General features: G+C 42.1%; 1 protein-coding gene across 2 annotated transcripts in view; it reads right to left on the reverse strand.

The window, feature by feature from the left end:
* MIB1 (MIB E3 ubiquitin protein ligase 1) overlaps positions 1–23,089 on the reverse strand; it is a 115,066-nt gene that overhangs the window by 28,404 nt on the left and 63,573 nt on the right. For both annotated transcript variants that reach the window (XM_054020156.1, XM_054020157.1), the window contains exons 13-14: positions 7,124–7,256; positions 6,141–6,227 (exon numbers count right to left, since the gene is read on the reverse strand). In XM_054020156.1, coding sequence (XP_053876131.1) covers positions 6,141–6,227; positions 7,124–7,256 — 220 coding nt within the window. The remainder of the gene's footprint in view (positions 1–6,140; positions 6,228–7,123; positions 7,257–23,089) is intronic.

Consider the following 23,089-nt stretch of genomic DNA (forward strand, 5'->3'; position numbering starts at 1 on the left):
TGCCCAAGACACTCTGGAACCTTTTTCAGGGCTAATCTTGCATCACAGTACAGCCAGTGTAGCCAAAGTCTTCGTTTCAAGCTCACCAGAGAAGTGCAAGATCTCAGAATTCCACAGGGGAAGCCAATGGTACCGGATGCCTAGTAACGCCTCAAATGGCCAACGGTACTGGAGAATGACCGCCCAATGTTGTGGGTACATCCCTAGTGATTACCAGTTCTGAGAGTATTGGTGAATCCAGGTCCAGAATACACAGCCAGGTCATCAAGGATATCATACCCAACCCCTGACGATGGGGAGTGGCAGGGAAAGTGGAGCCACTGTGCAATCACTAACCAGGAAGACTCAAGGCAGCCATGCAGCACTTGAAGGCAAGATTTAGGGCAAACTAAGTATCCCAAATGGTGAAGATATTGAGGGGAAGTCCACAGGCCCCTACTAATACTATCTAATTCACTAAAAACTATTTAAAAGTGTTAACTATTTACAGAAAAAGAAACCAGAGCAGGAATGCTAGTAAAGCTGCAGACACTGAAGAGGTTCCTTCTCGTACCATGGGCAATACCAAGGAACTCGAGAGGTGATTGGTCTGTGCCACCCATTGTGATCTCAGTTCAGAGGACAGGGAAGCAGGCGGCACAGGCATGGGCCAATGGATAATGCTAACGAAAAATCTTCCAGTCTCAGGCTATATCTATGCTACAAACTATAGACATGATTCACAGTTCACGTACATATGCAAGCTTGATGAGAGCTAATGCAAGCATGTGTATGTGAACTGGGAATCACACCTAGTTTGTAGTGTAGGCCTAGCCTCACACACATGGAGTGCATGTGTGCCTCGAATGGAATATGCGCAAGATCACTTTATTTTACTGTAATTTAAATGGAGTATTCACATTTCATTTTGTATTTTCCAGGCTTTTTAGTCAATTCCAATTAGTATTTTTGCTGTATTCAATTGCTCTATTTTATTTCAGCAGGAACTAGATTTCAAGCTGTACTTTGATGGGGAGCTGGGATAAAAACCATGCCAGAAGAACCACACCATGCTTTTTAAGACTTGAGAGATATCCTACAAGTAGACAGTGCAACACTACAGAAGCAATATATCAGAAATAAAAGGCAGGCTAACAAGGTGAATCTCTAAATGGTTTCCATAAAATTGTTCAGAATTATTACATTTTCACATGATATGTATCTTTACACCATAAGAAAGTTATGATGGCCTCATAATAAACAGAGCAATTAAACATGTGCATACGTCTATCCGTATTCAACAAAGCACGTAAGCACCTGCTTAAAGTTAAGAATATGCTTAAACCCCATTGAAGGCAGTGAGATTTAAGTATCTTCTTAAAGTTAAGCAGGTGCTTAAGTGTTTTGCTGAATCAGCCCCTCTATGATTAAGGAGTACGCCCACTTGCAACTAGCAAGTGGAAAGTTTCCTTAGTGAGCGTGTAACCTAAAGCCATCAATCTCTACAGAACGTAAGGTTTAGTTCAATTTTTTTTCTTTGTAACAGTTTTCTAGTGAAGTCATAAGCATACATGTGATACATATCAGCCTAACTCACATTTCCAAAGTAAATCCAAATAAAGTCAAACTCTTAAGAAAAGGAATGATAAAAATAATGAAGATATCCCATATCATTAGTAACTTATACTGGCATTGTACATTATAAAACAACCAACTGCTGAAGAACTGAAGAATTCACCATTCTATCGCCTGGCAATACTTACAAATTCTTTACTCTTAAAAAAATTAAGTTGCTAGCCATTATGCTTGTGAAGATAACTGTCAAACATGAGTTGATGCAGCACTACTTTCCCTAGTGCACAGACCGATCACAATATCAGTGTGAACAACAAGATCGTCAGTTTCATCGCTGCTATTAAAAAAAAACTGTTAGCAGTAATAATAATAATAATAATAAAATAATTAATGGAAATATCCCATCTCCTAGAACTGGAAGGGACCTTGAAAGGTCATCGAGTCCAGCCCCCTGCCTTCACTAACAGGATCTGATTTTGCCCCAGATCCCCAAATGGCCCTCTCAAGGATTGAACTCACAACCCTGGGTTTAGCAGGCCAATGCTCAAACCACTGAGCTATCCCTCCCCCCCAAAAATGTCAAAATATCAACTTCAGACTTCTAAGGATTGGCAAAAGAAATGAGTAGCAGCAGAGGCAAAAAGACTCCAGAAAGCATGGATATGAGGAAGAGCAAGAGAAACAAACCTCCCCTCCAGCAGCCAGGATACTCTTTGAGAGGGATAAGGTAGCAGACAATCCCCCACATCAAACATAAGAGCCAGAGCCTGGAGCGATTTGGGACTTAAACTTCCTCAAGCACCTACTAGCCAGAAACTGGTATGCAAGACTCCCCTTCTTACCCCCAAAGCAAGGTCCAGGGACAGGAGCCAGGTAAGCCCTAGCACCCTCCCCTTTATTCAGCAAATGGCGTTAGACGGGCTTCTCAATGGGTTTCCTGTGGATCTCACAAATGGGCCCCATTCCTCCTTTCCTTGTATTCCTTCCTAGTAGTCAGTGATTGGTATGTTTTTCTCAAGCTATTGTCTCCACATGAGGTGGACAACCTGCAAGTTCCACTTGTAGAAGTTTCTCTTTAGTTACTGTTGGGGTCTGCTCTCCTTCCTTGCAGAATGGGTAGAAGTAAGCTCTCTATGCCACCAAACATCTTGAAAACTGCATGAATCTCGGGGCAACCATGGAAACCCAATGTCTCTGCACAACAGCCTGAGCTACCCTTTCCCACAACAGCAGGGCTCTTAAAAGAACCATACCACCCTTAACTTCTACTTCATGGATGCATAAGGCTACAACTTTGGAAGGAACCCAATAGGAATTAATAATTTTGATTCATGGGAGCCAATATATTCTTTGCATGGCTGCACAAGTTATTTTAGGGTTTTTAGTTAATCCAGCTTTGAGGTGTGGATACTCTGCTAGGGTTCCATTTCAACATTCTTGGACATAAGCACTCCAATCTGATACACCACATACTACTAGTTCTTCAACATGCCTATTCTCCTGCTCATCTGTTAGATTAGCATTGTGCCCACAAGGTATCATGCCAGCTCTAAAAGGGCAGAGAGGCTCACCAAATATAAATTTAGAATAGCCTGAAGAATGCAAGTGTCATTGATTCTATGAAAAATATTCTTCTGGTGGCAAGAAGTTCCAGATATAGGGCCATATCATATGCTTCACTGCAATGAGATCACATCTGTCAACACTTGTGGGTAAGAAAAAAACTTTTTCTAATAATGATAAGTACAAGCAAGACAGACAATATTTACCACTTCTCACAAGATTTTTTTAAGAAAAGAAAAGAAAAGAAAAGAAAAGAAAAGAAAAGAAAAGAAAAGAAAAGAAAAGAAAAGAAAAGAAAAGAAAAGAAAAGAAAAGAAAAGAAAAGAAAAGAAAAGCTAGGTAGATAGGTTAGGCTATAGGAATAATGGAGAAGCTCCCATGCATTGCCTGTGTCCATCTTATTGGTGTACTATGGATTTTTATGGTCCAAAAATAGTGTCCGGATATCACATTTATACAGGTTATCTACTCTATCTTCAGTTTGGTCTAGTATATCAGATGCTCTGCCTAACTAAAATTTCCACTGCAGTTCCAACAACAAAAAAGTATTCTTCCTACCTGTCCTAAATTAGTTTTGCATTTCTCCCTGGAAGTGCCAGCATTTCAGTAAAGTGTGAAAAGTACTATATAAAATCCAAGTAATTATCCAATATGCTAAATATCAACATTCTAACTGGATTTTAATAATGACAGAAGCTCTGAATCCTTCACCCTTGGGAGTAATGAAGTTTTCCTAAACCGGTGCCATCAACTCTCAACTTGAATTTCAACAAGCAGTTTTGGGCACACATGATTTAAAAGGTAATCTTCCAAATATGACCCGAGTCTGAATAGATGCAGTATTATTTTATTAAAACAAAACAGTTGGGAATAGCTCCAGTGCCTCTGCTGCTGCTCATGGCTTTGCCCAGGTGCAGAGTGAAAACTGCACCTATTCAGAACACTAAACAGCTGTGAAATTGACAAAAAACAGGGCACAGCCTTGGGGAGAGGTGGCAATACAGGTATTTTTCATCCTGGTCAATAGGGTTAGCTCTCTAGCCTAGTAGGTCTTGGGTACATTTTCAAAATCCTGGCTATTGCTACCCTGTTTTGGGAATCATGAATATTACTGTATACTGCCCAGGCCTGATCATCAAATTAGGTCTGTGTTTGTGGTTATAATTATGTTTGCAGAAAAAAGCATTTACAAATGGCAAGCACAAAATGGTAGATATTTACAACGCACACAAAATTGTGCCCCAAAAGGATGTTCAATATGAAAAAAAAAATCAAGCTTTAACTTATTTCTTTGGCTATTAGGAGACAAACTTCTATCAAGGGTGTTAACCAGAATAATTTCACTATTCATCTATTGGCTCTGTGAAGTCTGAACAAGCTGTGACAATAAGTATTCCAGTCTTTTTTGTTTTCGTTTTATCTAACAAAGAAATGCTACTTGTGAAAAATCATAGATTGAAAATCTGACATCTGTAGTAGTTTCTCCTTCCCAACCCTCATCTCTCTCATTCCTCCTTTCCCTCCCTCGTTCTTGCCACATTGCGGGTTTGTATCCGCCGCAAACTGCACACTATGGGTCCCCGTAGAGGACATAACCACAGAACTTAAGGTCTGAAAGTGACATTCCACCTAGCAGAGGTTACTGTTTAAGAGGTCAGAGACACAAACCTAGCACCTTATATATAAGCTAAAGTTAAACATACTTAGTTGCTTTTAATTTTAAATGGCTTTACAAAAATCATTTACAATTTATATACTAGTAGTCCCAAGAGACTACAGCACAGCCTGGACTCCCAAGCCCTGCTCTGAGGGGCCTAGCATCTAAGACGAGAGACACATGAAGAGTTGGGGAGGAGGAAGAATGTGACGAATGAGATGGTAGTGGCCTGATGGATTTGTTTAAAGCAGGTATTCTGTGTTTAAGGAACAGAGTGGAAGAAAGCACTGAGACTGTTGTGGGAGAAGGATGAAGAGACCACTTTGAACAGTAAAATTACCCAATTAACTCAAAGGGTAGCAAACAGCATGATAGAGAAAACATGTGTGTTCTCATATTATATAAAAATATTTCATGAATATAAAATTATTTAATTAATAAGTTTCCAGTAAGTAGTGTGAAACAGGTGGATCTCCAGAAGAGATCTGAATGAAGAGGCAGTAATAATCTGTGAACACAGCTCAGGAAGAGTGTTTCGGAGAAGCGTGGGGGGTTGCCAGCATGCATGCATAGCACATGAAAGCAAAAATGGTTATGGAAGAGGTAAACAAATGGCATCCCTACCAGAGCAGAGGTGGAGGGGACACAACCACCACCAAGGGTGAATAAGTATACAGGGGCAAAATTACATAAGGCCCTGAAGGCCATCATAGTAAGCTTGAACTTGATGCAGTGTAAAAGGGGAGTCACTGGGATTTTGAGAGAGAAGGTGGTGAAAAAAACCTGCAAGATATTTTTAGCAACTCCATTTTGACTGAACTGGAGAAAGATGATGCAAATGTCAGAGAGGCCAAAGAAATGGCAGTTACCATAATCAAGGTCGGAGATAAAGACACAGATGAAAGAGTTTCAGCTGTGTGGACAAAAAGAAGAAATTGGATCTGTTATGCTAGTTATGTCAAGAAGTTAATGCTTTTCTGCATCCAAGCAGGCACTTCTAAACCTTAAGTGGTAGACAAGTATATGATTGATACTAAATGTATTTTCAACCTTGCTGCCTCACAAAACATGTTTCTTGATTGGTTGATACTAGAAATTATTTCTTGTATTAGAAGCCCAATGAAAGTAGGATACAATTAAAGCATCTGTCACCATAAGAGCATAAGTAGATGGGGTATCTCCTTTGTCACTTAAATATGCCCAGAAGGTTTAAATGAGTTGATCTAAATTCAGGATACATCTTAATTAATCTTAAAGGCTAAAACAAGTGGTTATACGAGGCTCATGAATTCCACCTTCTCTTAATGACTAAAGTCACACTGAACAGAATAAAGCTAACCCACGTGGCTTATTACGGATAACTTACCCTAACTATTTGTGTGTGCTGTCGTTCAACGGCAAGGTGCAGTGCAGTTTGCTGGTTTACATTCTGGATATCCAGGTTAGCATTGCCCTGAAAAAGATGTTAAGAATGTCAGATTTCAACAGTAAATCTAGAAGTAAGGTAGCTAATTAGAGCAAATAATAAGATTCTGAATGTGATACCTCCTTGATTTGGGAGATTAGAAAAAATTACCAGGGTCAAATTTTCTAGAGCACTAAGCTTCCACTTAGGCACTGATATGAAGTAGCTAGCTTTTAGAGGTGTTCAGCACCCAGCAGTAACTTCAAATGCCTAAACGGGAGATGACCTTTTTTGAAAATATGGTCTCAATTTTAAGTACAGAGAACTTTTGAAAATTTGTCCCTACATGTTTAATTTATGGAATTAAGTTAAGAAATGTAAAACCAGTCTCATTCTCTAAATTTGAAGAGCAAGAACTTCACAATTATAGGTAGAATAAAGGGGAGAAGGCTGAAGGCTTCTATTAATAGTTTTTAAACTTTAACTGAAAAAACTACAATTAGTGAATCCTTAAATTATAAATAAATGATTCATCCTCAACCACCTTGTTTAATAGGCTGAACATTCTTAACCCTACAATTGTACATTCAGGGTGCTGTTGAACTGCCTGCTGGATTGTCCAATTGGACTGTGAAAGAGGGAAGATAAAACATTGATGATCATTGTTAAATTAATTATAATGATTTTTTAAATTACACACTGCACAATTTCCAAGTTGTTGACTCTAAAGAGTTAAATTTGTTCAGAAAAGTACTGGAACAATTTCATCTCTCTGCACCTCTTACAACTAAGCCAATATAATAATGATCCAAAGGGCAAACTTGGCACATAGCGAAGGGAATGCAGCCCAATGCTATCCCAGCTGCTTTGGCAAGGTATCTGCTTCAATAAGGTTAATCAAAGATATGTGACATATTTCAACCCTCCTGAGAGGAAAGCCTTACCTGATGCACCAAGAGTTCAGCCACTTCCACGTGATTATTGAGTGCTGCCAAATGTAAGGCAGTATAGCCGTCATCCTTCTTCTCATCCACAATCCATGGCCGTGGTAGCTTGGACAGCAATACACGCATTGCACTGAAATAATTATAAAAGAGTGTTACAGGAACACGGGCAGAAACATCTGTTGGATAACAAATGGACTACAATACAGAATCACAAATATTTTATTCACATATCAGAACTATAAACAAGTCACTAAGTTCAACTAGCAAATTTTAGAAGTGTATAAAAAAATATACTGAAGATCTGTAAACATAAAAATCCCAAATTAAGCTGCTTGACTTAAAAGGCAAACCCCAATAAATAGGAAGAAAATGTATTCTCTGTAAAACATCTGAAGAGTTATGGAGCCAGCTTAATTTTTCTTCTGAAAGATCGAAGAGCAACTGCAATTACATTAAGCTAAAATACTTACTATTTTCTTTTATAGACATACATTACATTTTTGGAAAGGGGAAGGTTTATGTAATTCTATTTGAAAATATCAACATCTTCTTTCACTTAATTACAAATAAGCACATTTCATTGCATTATGCCACTTTAAAATCTCAGATTTTAAGACCTGACTAGTCTCATCATGACTCAGAAGGGAACGATGATGGCCTCTCACTGAGAAGGATCTTAATTGCTGAGGTAAAATGGGGAATGACCCAGACAAATACAAACAACTGAAATTGTAGGTTGCGTATTAATGCAATATACGTACTGTCATAATAATCAGATTAACGGTGAAACTACTCCAATATCTTATCTTACAGTAGTCACTACTAAATGTGTGAGAACGTGGTGAAGAAGCTCGTGATAGTTTAATGAAGTTTTGATAACATTTTCAAGTTTGTGAGAATATAGCAGTTGCCTTTTAAAAATAGTTTGTATTTGACACAATTTGTGACTAGACTCCAGGCAACTCTTCAAAGTAACCCCAACCTGTATCATACATGAATACCATTACTGGATTGACTAGCTTTTGAAATATACCAGATACGTACTTTTGAAACTATATACAGATATCAGAACACATTGAACTCATAGGGCTCATACTTAAAGCAGACATTTTTTACTGCGATTATTCTAACCCTAATAATAGTATTTTAAACTAACATAACGAGGTTAATTATAGCAATGTTATTCCATAACACGTGTTTTTAGAGGCAATGTATCTAGAAATGATGACACTGAAACTGAAGTTGCATTGCTGTATGGGGGGTGGGGGTGGAGGGAACAATTCACCAGTATGTAATATCATTTGTTCTCTCTTATCAAATTTCTGTCCCATGTCAACCTCTTATAGAATCGTAGGACTGGAAGGGACCTTGAGGTCATCTAGTCCAGTCCCCTGCACTCATGACAGGACTAAGTATTATCTATCTAGGCCATCCCTGACAGGTGTTTGTCTAACCTGGCCTTAAAAATCTCCAATGATGAAGATTCCACAACCTCCCTAAGCAATTTATTCCAGTACTTAACCACCCTGACAGTTCGGAAGTTTTTCCTAACGTCCAACCTAAACTGCCCTTGCTGCAATTTAAGCCCATTGCTTTCTTTTCCTATCCTCAGAGGTTAAGGAGAATAATTTTTCTCCCTCCTCCTTGCAACAACCTGTTATGTACTTGAAAACTGTTATCATGTCCTTGTTATTATGGTTAGAACAGACATTCATGCTGCTCACATACCACCCGGTCTGCTCTACTCCATCAGATTGACATTGCATAGCTTTCCCCTCTTAACATGCAGGATTAATTTTTTTTTTTTTTTTTTTTAAATTAATGAAGATATCCCATTTCCTAGAACTGGACGGGACCTGGAAAGGTCATTGAGTCCAGCCCCCTGCCTTCACTAGCAGGACCAAGTACTGATTTTGCCCCAGATCCCTAAGTGGCCCCCTCAAGGACTGAGCTCACAACCCTGGGTTTAGCAGGCCAATGCTCAGACCACTGAGCTATCCCTCCCCTCAAGGATTCAGTGGTAGCACAAAGTGATGCAGCCAAATGTCAACACTTTTTGCTGACTCATTCTTTAAAACAAAGGTAGTGAGTAAAACTAATCTTGGTTTTTAATTTTTTTTTTTTTTTTTTTAATTTTTAAACTTAGCTGCATTGGGCTCCACCTAAAGGAAACCCTGCCCCTCTTTTATAGGAATAACCATTCATCCCTACTGATATTTGCTTACTATGTCATCACCAGATAGATGGGATTAGCAAAGGACCCAAGATCTGAGATTGGGAGCTGGATGGGGTGCACGCTTGCTTCTCCCTAGCATGGGCTAGCCAAAGGGGTGTGTGTGTGAGAATCACTCCTGCCCCCAAAATAGGGTGGGGGGACTGTTCAAAAAGACCAGGTATAATTAGGGAAGCTCTGCTGCCTGGGAATTCAGAGCCAGCAGCAATGAAGCCACATAGGTTAATGAGCTCCCTCCCTCTTCTCCCTGCATGGCTATGTGTAGTAGCCTACAGCCTCAATTCTGCTTCCACTTCTCTCCTTACCCAGGCCCAGGGGATTCATCATCTTCCACCTGAAGCAACAAACTGGGGAGGAAGGACCACTTGGATTCCTTGTAGTGACAAATCAGACATCTACACAACAGATTAACTCAAGTCGATAGAATGGAGTATGTCAATAGAACAGGTAAAACTTGCCACACTGGACAGTTTCACTGTCACTCACTTTGAGCTCCAAAGCAGCACTCTCCCCCTTGCCCACTGTACTGATTTAGTTCTAGGGTGGAGTAGGAATAAATTGCCCCTAATCCTCTAGCTGTCTTGTCTTTGGGAATGGCACCTGGAGAATTGCCCTTCTAGACACCAAAGATCATCTAACAGCTGCGGCTTCTAGAAGAAGCAGTAACTGCTAGACTCTTGTGTTCAGGCAATCTCTGCTGATGTTCCCCCATTTTCTCCCACCTGCTGCGACTGTATGTAACTCACAGCAGACGCAGAGCTTCTCTATAGAAGAGCTAAATTTGTATCTCAGTTACAAGTGGTGCCAGTTAAAGACAACTCTTAGGCTGCCATGCAAAGTAGACAATGGTCACCACACTCTGAAATTCAAATAGCTCTTTATTAACCGTGCAAAATTGAGATCTAGACTCTTCTAGATGTTGCATATAATGGCCCCTGCCACAATGAACCTCCTGGCCTTTTGTATTTAAACAAACAGCACTCCTGTAAGGAATTCTACTTGAGAGGCACAGCGGAAAGCAATGGTCAGACATTTAACCACATCACATACTCAGATTTACTTAGATAGAAAAAAATAACAAATGTAAGTTTCTTGATAAAACTGGAAAAAATGTTTTGTTTCCTTGATAGATTACACAGCAAAACAAGATAATGCTTAATAAAATACACATTTGTTTACAGGTCAATTGTAGTTTAGTTTTTATTCATGACACTTCACAGTATACTAGTAAATGTACTGTACCTTTTTAAAAGTGGCATTAAACAGACCTCACTACATCATCTCCACATAATAACTCTTTGCAGAGATTCTTGTGCAAAATTATGAAGGGTATTGTTTAGCGAAGTGCCAATTACCAAGATTTCAGTGAAACCCCGCAAAGGAGCATGTGTTAGCAAATAGCGTGCATTACCTCACAGGGCTTGTTAGTCTAAAAAATTAATGAACAGCAAGTATAAATCAATTAGCATGCCATGCACTAATCTTCCATGTAGACCCTGCTACTGTGCATTAAAAGTTCTCTAGTACATAGTAGTACACTAGGAAACTTTTAATATGCAGTAGCAGGATCCATATGTAGAGTTACTGCGTGGCATGCTAGTTTTATATCCCAACTTGTCATGCGCTAAATTCATCTAGGCAAGTCCATGGTGTGAGGATACCAGAAGTTTTAAAATACAGGGATATATATATACCAATTCTCAGCTGTAGCCAGTTACAGATATCAGAACTTTTGCTATCTACAAAGCAGCTTTGAGAGTGAGGAGGCAGTGAGAGGGAATGGACCTGGAACACCGTGACTCACACCTCAACTGGACTACAGCAATGCAATACACTTCGTCATGAAACTCCAATTAGTACAGAATGCTGCAGTTCATCTCCTCATTAACATAGGCTACCACAAGCACATCAACCCTGTATTCTACTTTCTACATTGACTTCACACAGGAGGAAGTACAAGGTACTCAGTGGCCTGGGCCCAGCATTATCTAAAAGCCAGTCTAAAACTCCAGAATGAAACCTGTGGTTGACAACTCCTCTTCTCAGGCCCAAGGTAACTTTCTATAATAAGGGTTCTTAGTTCTTCAAGATGCGTCCCTCTATGGGTGCTCCACTGTAAGTGTGTTTGCGTCTCCGCGCTGCAGATCAGAGAACTTTAGTAGCAACGTCCGTTCAGAGCACACATGCGCTGTCCCCCCATTGTGCTCTGCCAAGAGGCTAACCAGCGTTGCGTAGGCAAATCCTCCTCAGTTCCTTCTCTGTCACAGAGTTTATGATGACAACTGTGAAGTAGAGGGGAGGAGGGTGGGTTGAGGAGTACCCATGGGGTAAAGATATCTTGAAGAACAATCGTTACTGCACAAGGTGAGTAACCACTTCTTCGAATAGCATCGCTATGGGTGCTCCAATGTAGGTTACTCCCAAGCAGTATCCCCCAAAGGAGGCTGGCGCTTCAAAGTCGTGTCTGTTATGGATGATAATACTGCTGAGCCGAATCTAGCATCTGCAGCAGAGTCCCCCAGGAGAGCATAGTGTTCTGCAAAGTTACATGCAGATGCCCAAGTAGCCGCTCTGCAGATTTCTGGTATGGGGACCACCCCTGAACAAGGCTACTGATGAGGAAATTGATCTTACAGAGCGTATGGAGTACGGATAGAGCTGCTAAATTGCAAATCTGGTAACAGAGTTTGATACAGTTCAAGACCCATTTAGAAAGTCTCAGAGCTGAAACTGCTGTGCCATTAGACATATCCACAATGGAGAGGAAGAGCGTAGGACATTTCCTAAAAGCCTTTATCCTGTCCAAATAGAAAGCCGAGGCTCTCCTTACATCAAGGATATGTAGAATGACTTCCCTATTACCCTGGTGAGGTTTGGGATAAAAGGTGGGGAGGTGAATGAGTTGATTCATGTGAAATGCAGAAGTCACTCTGGGGATAAACTTCAGGTGTGGTCTGAGTGTGAATTTGTCAGGAAAGAACACTGTAAAGGGGGGGATGCACCATCAGAGCCACTATCTCCCCATCCCTTCTTGCTGAGGTAATGGTGATCAGAAATGCCATCTTCAGTGAAAGGCGAGTTAGTAAACAAGTGGCCATGGGTTCGAAGGGCAGTCTGGTGAGCCCTTTTAATACTAAATTCAGGTCTCATTGTGGGGTAGGATGTCTGGGTGGGGGAAAGAGATTTGCTATGCCTTTAAGGAACCTCTTTGTAGTTGGGTGCGAGAAAACAGAGTATCCTTCAATTTGTTGGTGAAATGTTGGCTATTGCTGTTAAGTGTACCTTTAGCAAAATAATAGAGTCCTGATTTCTTAAGAGTCAGCAAACAGTCTAAGACTATTGGTAGAGTGGCCTTATTTGGGGTAATTCTTCTGGAATGCCACCACATCTGAAATCCACTTCTGTAGGCAAGTACGACAAGTAGCAGCTTTCCTGCTATGAACTAACTTCCCGTACCTCCTCAGAGCAGGATGTTTCTATGTGGTGGAAACATGAAGGAGCCAGGCTTTGAGCCGTAATATTCAGAGGTTGGGACGGAGAGTGGGTCCCTCATTCTGTGAGAGGAGGGAAGGAGTGGGTTGAAGAGTTATTGGAGGACACAGCGCCTGTTGTGACAGGTAAGGGTACCAAGTCTCTCTCAGACAGGTGGGAGCGATCAGTATGAAGTTTGCTCTCTCTTTTTATTTTCAACAGGACTCTGAGCAATAGAGGGAAGGCTTAAAGAAGGCCTTTGTCTTTGAGAAGAGAAGAGGAGAGCGTCCCCCATGGAAAGCTGGCCAATGCCTGCTCTGGAGCAGTACCATGGACATTTCTTGTTCTGGTAAGTGGCGAGCAAGTCTATTATCGGTGCCCCCCATCGTCGAAATAGTCATGGAGTATCAGCGTATTTCCCATTTATGTCATGTGGGAATTTGCAGCTGAGACTGTCCACTGTCACGTTGTGCACTCTCAGTAAGATTGTGGGAAATGCACCAGTTTCACAGCTTTAGTGTTTCTGCACAAAGGGAGGATGATCTGGTGCCCCCTTGACGATTTATGTAGTACATGCACACTATATTGTCTCTGATGATCTTTGTGTGTGTGCGCCTCTGATCAGCAGAAGGAAATGAGCACACTTATTCCTGACCACTCTGAGTTCAAGGAGATCGATGTGAAGACAAACCTCGGAGAGTGACCAACTACCCTGTACTGTGAGGTGGTTAAGATGTGCACCCTACCTTCTGAAGGATGTCGGTGATGAGAAGTAGTGATAGGGGAGTCTGTGCAAATGGGAATCCCATGAAGAAGTCTGCTGGGTCCTTCCACCAATTCAAGGATTGTTTTATCTTGGTGGGCAGAGATAGTGGTTTGTCTAAGCTGTCTGTTCGGTATGTAAACTAAGCTGAACCATGACTGGAGGCATCTCCTGTGAAGACTGGCACGAGCTATCACAAATGTGCCCACAGCCATGTGCCCTAGCAGCTGAAGGCAGTGTCTGGTGACACTGCTGGTTTGCACCAGACACTCTCTCTAAACCCATGGAGAGACTGAAGAATCTGTGATGTGGGAGAAGTGCTCTCGCTTGGAAAGAGTCAAGATCGGCTCCTGTGAATTCTAGTCTCTGTACCAGGGTTAATGTCGACTTTTCTAGTTTAATCTGTAGGCCCAGACTTCTGAATAAATTCAAAGTCATATGGTTAACTCACTGAGCTTCGAAGGAGCGTGCTCTGAGGTGACAACTGTCCAGGTAAGGGTAGATCATGATGCCCTATAGGTGGGCCACCACTATAGAGAAGACCTTGGAGAATACTCTGGGAGCTGATTGAGGCCAAAGGGGAGTACTCCATACTGGTAGTGGTCCTGTCCTAGTGTGAATCTGCAGTATCATCTGTGACACAGTATGATTGAAATATGGAAGTAAGCATCTTGTAGGTCGAGGACCAAGAACCAGTCTCCCTGTTTCAACACTGGAATAACTGTTGCTAAAGTAGCCATCTTGAACTTCTGAGCCTTGACAAATTTGTTGACTGCCCTAAGGTCTAGTATGGGTGTCTAACCTCCCTTTTTCTTGGTTATCAGGAAGTAACGAGAGTAAAAACCCTTGTCTGTCAGATGTTGAGGTACTGGTTCTATGTCTCCTATGCTGAGGAGATGGTCTATGTCTTGTCATAATAGGCTCTATTGAGAAGAATCCCTGAAGAGGGATGGGGAAGGATGATGAAGTGAATGGAGTACCCATTGAGTATAATCTCTAGCACCCATTTGTCAGAAGTTACCCGTTCCCAGGCGCTGTGGAACGGAGCAAGACGTCATCCATAGGGATGGGAAGGTTGGCGAGCATTAGATGGCATTGAAGGGAGTAGTCTCACGGCACCTCGACCAGCCTGTCAAAACTGACGTTTTGAGGTGGATGGCTGGAAAGAAGTAGGCTGAGGGACTGAAGGTTTCCATTTAGGAACCTAGACTACTTCTTTTGAAGAATGTTGGACTGAATACTGTGATGAGCAGGGTCTGAATGAGGACGAAGGACTATATTTTCTCTTCTGCCCAAGTGTGTAAATTCCAAATGACCAAAGAGTAGCCCTGGAGGCTTTCAGTGTGGAGGGGGAAAGCATCCATTTTGTCTGCAAACAATTTTGTGCCTTCGAAGGGACATTTAAAGGGAATTTTATGCCTGTGGTTGTTTGAACTTCCTTAGGAAAGCCCAATAAGAGAAGCCAAGAGGCTTGTCTCATGATGGCCGTGGATATGGAACGTGCTGTTGTGGTCAGACAGGGCCACCCAGAGGATTCAGGGGGCCTGGGGCAAAGCAATTTCGGGGGCCCCTTCCATAAAAAAAGTTGCAATACTATATTCTCGTGGGGGCCCCTGTGGGGCCTGGGGCAAATTGCCCCACTTGCCCCCCACTTCCCGGGTGGCCCTGTAGTCAGGTAAGTTGAGTGCTGACTGGAGTACCACCTTAGCCACCAGATGACCCTCGGTAATAGCAGCCTTGAATTGGTCCTTGTGAGAATCTGGAAGCTGCTCAATAAAGGAATTGAGTTTTGAATAATTGATATAATCATATTCTGCCATTAAGGCCTGATAGTTTGCAATACGGAACTGTACGGTGGCTGATGAGTAAGCCTTTCTCCCAAAGAGATAGCGGCGCTGCCAATCCCTATAATACGGGGTGGATTTCACGTAGTATTGTCAACCTCTAGAGTTCACTGCATCCACAGTGACTGAATTAGGGAGGTGGTGGGAGAAGAGAAATTCCGTGTCTTTTGCTGGTATGTAATATTTCTTATCGGCCCACTTACATGTTGGTGGGACCGATGCAGGAGTCTGCCATATAATTTTTGCAGGGTCTAAGAGAGCCACGTTAATAGGAAGGGCTACTCTGGACAAGGGACAGGAGTGTAAAATGTCCAGTAACTTATGGTGTGACTCTGTCACCTCCTGTAGTTGTAATGCATCTGCCCCCCTTTGAGCCAGCTCTTGAAAAAGTTTGAAGTCATCGGCCAATGACGGTGAAGAGGGCATCACTGTCTTATCTGGTGATGAAGATGAGAAGTTAGTCCGGTGGGGGAGTGGTACTTTGGGGGGCAACCTCTTCCTCAGTCTCTGCCTCTTGTACCTCCCTCATCTGTTCAGGAGGCTCAGACGCTCTAGCTGTGGTGACCAAAGGAGGAAGCCTCATTGGCTCCTGATAAGCCATGCTACAGCTTCGAAACGCATGATGCCTATATGCCTGCCAAGGGTCCCAGTAAGGCCACTGTGATGGTGGGAAAGGCCCCGGTACTTGGTACCATGGCTGCCCATATCAGGGAAGCTGAGGGTCAGAAGGACGGTATGGTTGAGGTCCCTACCGGTAATCGGTACCATAAGATGCATGAGAGGAGTGACGGGAGATTACGTCCTCCTGCTCACTGTCTGACTTCCCACTAGAGAATGGGTGTGGCATGGCACAATGCCGAAGGAGAACCTGGAGCTCAAGGCAGACTCGGTATCAGAGACCCAGGACTGAGTAGGGCGAGTCTGGTGTGTCAAACACGGAAAGGACTCTCTCAAGTACCAGAAGTTTGGCGGTCCTGTAGGCATTGGTACCAGTAGTGGTTAACAGTGCTGGGATGTTTGAACGGTGCTGTGATGTCTGAATCGATGGAGTTGGAGATGCAGTCCTGGCTGAACAGTCCACCAATGATTAATACAGTAACTCCTCACTTAACGTCATCCCGGTTAAAGTTGTTATGTTGCTGATCTGTTAGAGAACATGCTCGTTTAAAGTTGTGCAATGTTCCCTTATAATGTTGTTGGGCCGCCTGTTTTGTCCACTGCTTGCAGGATTCTCTGGAAGAACAGCCCGTCCTCATGGGGTTTTGGAACCAGGGTGGGCCGGCAGCCCCCATATCAGCTCCTCTAAGTTTGCTGTAAGTAGGTGTGCAGCTGGGCAGGCGCCAGCAGGCTATCCATTGCTGGGCAGTTCAGGTGTCCCTCCCCTCACTATCGTCTGCTGCTCCTGCCCTCTACTTTGGAGCTGCTCCCAGGAGCCTCCTGCTTGCTGTGAAGAGGGGAGCGGAAGGGGGTGCTGATGTCAGGGTGTCCCTCTCCCCCCGCTCCTGTACTCCATCTCCACAGAGCTGGGGGTGGTGGTGACAACACGACTGGGCTCAGGATGGAGGGAGCTTGCTGGAAACTACTGCTGTGTCTGAACATGCTGATTTACTTAAAAGGGCAGCGTAATTAAAGGGGCAACACGTCTTTGTCACACACACACACACACACACTTTGGAAAGTTGGCACCTATGTAGCCGTGCATATGCTATCCAGAGGAGGGAGTAGTGCTCTCCAGCGGGATAGCATGGGTTCATCATCACATTCAGTTTCCGCAGGGAACTGTTTGCAGCCACTGCCATGCGTCTATTTGTTTCCTCCCTCCTTCCTCAGTCCATGCTGCCTTGTAGAGTGTGGGGCTACATTAACAACATGTTAACCCTTGAAGGCGGAGCTGAGTGCTAGTTCATCATTTAGCAACAAGGCATTTCCGGGAAAATATCCCACCCTCTGACTCCACCACCTCAACCAAGTTTCACAATCATCATTGCTATATACAGTATTAAATTAGTGCCTTGCATGGTGTCAAGTATCAGGGGGTAGCCGTGTTAGTCTGTATCCACAAAAACAACAAGGAGTCCGGTGGCACCTTAAAGATTAACATTTATTTGGGCATTTCGTGAGTAAAAAACCTCACTTCTTTAGATGCAGAAAGCTTATGCCCAAATAAACCTGTTAGTCTTTAAGATATCACCGGACTCCTTGTTGTTACAGTATTAAATTGTTTGTTTAAAACTGTTTAAAAAACTTATACTGCATATGTATATAATGTCTTTTGTCTTTTTTCCTGGAACCCAACTCTCCTATTTACATTAATTCTTATGCGGAAATGGAATTAGTTTAACATCATTTCGCTTAAAGTAGCATTTTTCAGGAACATAACTACAACGTTAAGCGAGGAGTTACTGTATACTGAAGAGGGTACTGATGCTGTTCTCTATACCGAAGGAGCCTTCCCGGGCAGAATCTCTACCTTTCTCTTGCCCTGTCGGTACTAATGTTACCCTGCCTGTGCCCATCAGGTCCTTAGGCAGCCCAGCGTGTTCTGTTAGGACTTTTCTGTGCAAGCTCTGGGTACCGCAGTCTGGGTACGGCGAGCTCAGTGGCCGTCAGTACCAATGATACCAATCTTTTTTGGCTTGGTTGGGGCTCACTGTGGGGACTCATGGCTCTTTTCTTAGAAGCCTTGTGGTGGTTCATGATTGTTTTCCTAGGGCATGTCTTCACTGGCAACGTTAAAGCTCTGCCATGGCTTGTGTAGTTGCAGTATAGCGCTGGGAGAGAAAAAAAAAAACCTCACCTCCACGAGGGGTATAGCTCCCAGCGTTGGTGCGCTGAAACTTGCAGCGCTCAGGGGCATGTTTTTTCACACCCCTAAGCAAGAAAGTTGCAGCGCTGTAAAGTACCAGTGTAGACAAGCCTTAGGCTAACCTTGCTTAGCGCTTGGCTACACTTGCGAGTTAGAGCGCATTAAAGCAGCCCCGGGCACCCTAGCTCATTATCAGTCCACACTGGCAAGGCAAGTAGAGCACTCTGATTCCAGGGCTAGAGCGCTCCTGGTACTCCACCTCGGCGAGAAGATTAACACTTGGTGCGCATTGGCTGAAATGCCCGGGCATCGGTGTGAATGAGGTGTTGCATTACTGCACTCTGATCAGCCTCCGAAAACGTCCCATAATCCCCTTAAGTCAAATGGCCACTCTTGTCATTGTTTTGGAATCACTGCAGGCATGCCGATATGCCTTTTGAAAGCTGTTTCTGACAGCCAGCATGCTTATCTGCTACGAGACAAAGCAACCATTCTGTGGAATGCTGTGTGAGAGAAAGAGAGGCGGGGGATGGAGGGGGGTCTGTTGCTGTCTGAACTTACAAGACAGCATGCTGACATGCTCTCAGCCCCCCAAAACCCCACTCTCTCTCCCCCCACATACACACTCCCTGTCACACTCCACCCCAATTTGACAAGCACATTGCAGCCACTTGCATGCGGGGATAGCTACCACAATGCACTGCTCTCTGTGGCCATTGCAAGAGCAGCTAATGTGGCCGCAGCAGTGCGCATGCAGCTGTCAGTGTGGACAGATTGCAGCGCTTTCCCTATTGCGCTCTACGAAGGCTGGTTTAACTCAAAGCGTTCTACATCTGCAAGTGTAGCCATGCCCTTAGATGTAGACGGCTGTGGTGAGGATTCCTGCCATCCTAAGTCTTGGCGCAGTTCTGAAGGCGGTTAAAAAGCCACTTCTAATAGAACAGAAGACACTTTAAATGCAAGGTTTTTAAGGATAAAAGAAAGGGAATGTAAAGGAAATTTAGTAGTAGTTAAAAAAAGGAGAATGATTAGCAAGTCTTTTGAAAGTTAATCTGCTAACAGACAGCTAAAGCTCTATCTCTAGTCAGGGGCGGTTGAGAAAGAACTGAGGAAGGTTGGCTCTTGCAACACTGGTTAGCTTCACGGCAGAGCACAATGGGGGACAGTGCATGTGCAGGAAGAACAGACACTGCTTTCAAAATTCTCCAGTCAGCAGCATAGGGACGCCAATACACCTACAGTGAAGTACCCACAGGGACACTACTCGAAGAAGCATGTATGTTTCCTGTAGCATTTAACTACCTATTTAAAGTCCATTTAAATGGAAATGTCTATATACATGAGAAATTTTAGTTGTCAAAATTACACTTAAGACTTTAATAGATTACATTTTTCAGTCTGTCAACTTATGAGATATCAATTGTTGTGGGAACTCTGGATTTGAGGGATGTGCCATTTTATTTATTCATATATATAGTGCAGTTTTAAAAGAATACAAAATTAAAATAGGAATGTAGTGTGATACTCAACCATCTATTGTGGGAACTGTCTATTTCTTTTGGCTAGGTTAAACCTGGATTTCATGTCAAAGATACACACAATCCAGTATTGTTGTAGCCATGTTAGTCCCAGGATATTAGAGAAACTAGGAGAAGTAAGAGACCAGGTGGGTGAGACCTGAAGAAGAGTCCTATGTAAGCTCAAAAGCTTGTCTCTCTCACCAATAGAAGTTGGTCCAATACAAGATATTACCTCATCCACCCTGTATATATTTCAAAGATATGCACAGTCAGCTAAAAAAATAAGCAAAAAGCAGAAATAAAATGATGAGTTACCTCTCCTTCTAAACACATACTAAGAGAAGCCCAAGTAACTGCTATGTTAGTCTGATCCAGATACTGGTACGAGTTACTAGCTCACTGCTGAGCATGCTTTTCAGTTTGGATGGACAATGGGCCCCACAAATACAATTCTAAAGAATTCTTATTTTTCCTCAATGTTCAGCTACACTCTAGTTCTAATTTTAACTGTTACACTATTTAACTACCAAAATAGAGACACTGACAGAAAACAGGGGTTTTGACAAAATCAAGTTTTTCACAAAAATTAAAAATAGATGTCTCCACAGATTTTCAGTTTTCAGGTTTTTGATGAAAAGTTAAGATTTTTTTGCTAGGAAAAAATTTTCTGATCAGCTCTACTAAGAGTCTTATCTGATTTCCTGAGCCTTGACAAATAGATACCTCTGAAAGTAGATTTTTAATATGGGAATGTTAGCGTTCAGTATTCAAGTTACAAGCTCATTTTCACAAATAGGAAGCAATGAAGGGCTTCCTATCTCCCTGTGGCTCAATCATCTTTAGGGAGCAGAAAAATGACTGCTGCAAACAGATCCAGATAGGCAATCACAGTTGGAGCACCAAATACAAATAGCTTGATCAGGCAAGAAGTTATTTTTTATTTAAGCTCCATACCTCACAAACCACCCAAGCACCACCTTTTCAGCTGCCAACTATGAACTCGGCCTGTTTGGATCCCTTCCCCTCCTCTTGTCAGCTCAACACACCATCTCCTTACACAAAAGTGGCCAGTAAGGAATGTTGCAGGGATTTTTTCTCTCTCCATTTCTGAGTCCTCAGAATACCTATTTTTTCAATTAGAGTTAACTGCCACATTCATTTCAAGAGCAATGAAAATACAGTGTTCTTAGATTACTTGTAGAAAGTGAGTTGTACATGAAGGATTCAACTTCAAGCAGGGAATTATATTTATAAGCGCAATTCTGTATGAGAAAGCCTGGCTGAGGTGCAGACAGGAACAAATATTGGGACACAACAATGGACAAACATACATATCAATCTTTCCTTCACATTATATTTAACAGTAGTTTCACAATTATTTAGTTTAAGAAAAAACTAAATCAGTTTAAATTTGTAACTAATCTCTAAGTGAATTAAGGAAAAATCCAATTATGCAAATATTATGGGTGGCATTGAAGAATTCCAAAATCTGGAAATTCCAAGTTAGTTCTTGTCGAGAGTGCATGCAGCCCATAAATGAAATCAACTGTCACTTCACAAAGACCCTGGCTACTGAGTAATGAGCGGCTCTGACTGTCTCAGAAGGGATTCTATTCCAGCCCTTTTGGTCGATAGGAATAGCAAATGTAAGGTGTGTGGATTTGAGAGATTCAAGGGTGGGTGGATGAAAGCAGAAAAAAATTGAGGGGTACATTCTTCAACTTTAACAGGGGCACTGAGAAACCCTTAATACACCACTTTGGAAAAAGTAGGTGAAAACTTTGTTACAAAGTTATTATGCCTACAAGAAGTGAATAATACATACATATTTTACATTTATTTTATTCATATAAAAAAGATTTTTACATACACCATGCAGTGTACTAGCTGTTAAGTAACAATCTTACTGTCATTATTCCTGTCACTCCTCCTTTAACCCATCCCTACTATTTTGTTGCCCCAAACCTCCGAAGTATCATATCTGAAGTTAGATTGTAAGCTCCTTGGGGAATGGACTATGTCTTACTATCTTGTGAACTGCCTACCACACTTGTGTGCTGTAAAATACATAATGAATAGGTTTCTATTGTGTAATGAAATATATAGCATTCAAGGTTTATGATTAATAGCAGGTGAGATTTCTACTTTGCTGCTCTTAGTGAACAACTTGCAGGTGGAGGACTGTACTTCTAGGTGGTTTCCATCCATGCAGGGACAGGCTGGAGGATAGCATCTCAGGATTTCTTTCAGCCAGCACTAAGCAGTTGGGTCAGAGGAAGAAGTTAAGAAGGATGTATCTTGCAAATATTTCAGCCAAAAATGCCAAATGCTATAGGATTTCCAGTGGTTCTATTACCTTTCCTAATCACAACAATTTAATGTAGCTCCCCTTGTCCCACAAGTCCCTGCTCTGGTTTCATAATGCAACAGTGTTTCCTTTATCATACTGCTTTAGCTTGTAGGACTTTATACAGCTCCTACCAAAATTCTAACAAGTAGATGGTCACCATTCAGAACACTATTAACTTGGACAGCCATGTGTTACACTAGAAGGCAAAGTAATTTTGATGAATAAATGTTACTTTCCTTTTCCACAACAGTTGTTTCAGCATTCAATTTTCAAAGTACTAAGGAAAACAGACAACTTTCATTACTGCATTTACCAGGAACATAATCCTTACGTATATAAATCCTTGCTTTCATCTCTCACGCTTGCAAAACATACACAATATTCCCCTACATACTGTTTTATAGATCAATAAATCTAGTAATAACCATAAACAAAGTTAGCTTGTGTAGGTTATACTGCTCATCTAAAATTTGTGAAGATTCTAGATATGATTTTTCAATGCTTTAAGATACTAAATTCATACCATCCTCAACTAAAATTGCATTTAAAGATTATTACAGCATTAATGTACATTAAGAACATAAGACCTGCCAGACTGGGTCAAACCACAGCCCATCTTGCCCAGTATCCTGTCTTTGACAGCATCCAGTACCAGAGCTTCAAGGGGAATGTAGAGAACAGGGCAATTATGGAGTGATCCACCCTATTTCCACTCCAAGCTTCTGGTAATCAGAGGTTCAGGGTCACCCCAACTATGGGGTTGCATTCCTGACCATCTTGACTAAAACCATTGATGGACCTATCCTTCATGAATGTATGCAGTGTGGTTGTAGCTATGTCAGTCCCAGGATATGAGACACACAAAATGGGTGAGGTAATATCTTTTATTGAACCACTTCTGTTGGTAAGAGAGAAGCTTTCGAGCTACAAAGAGTTCCATGTGATGAGTTGTGCCTTGTGTGAAAAAGTACTTCCT

Source organism: Malaclemys terrapin, chromosome 2 (genome assembly GCF_027887155.1).
Source record: "Malaclemys terrapin pileata isolate rMalTer1 chromosome 2, rMalTer1.hap1, whole genome shotgun sequence".
NCBI classification, from domain to species: domain Eukaryota; kingdom Metazoa; phylum Chordata; order Testudines; family Emydidae; genus Malaclemys; species Malaclemys terrapin.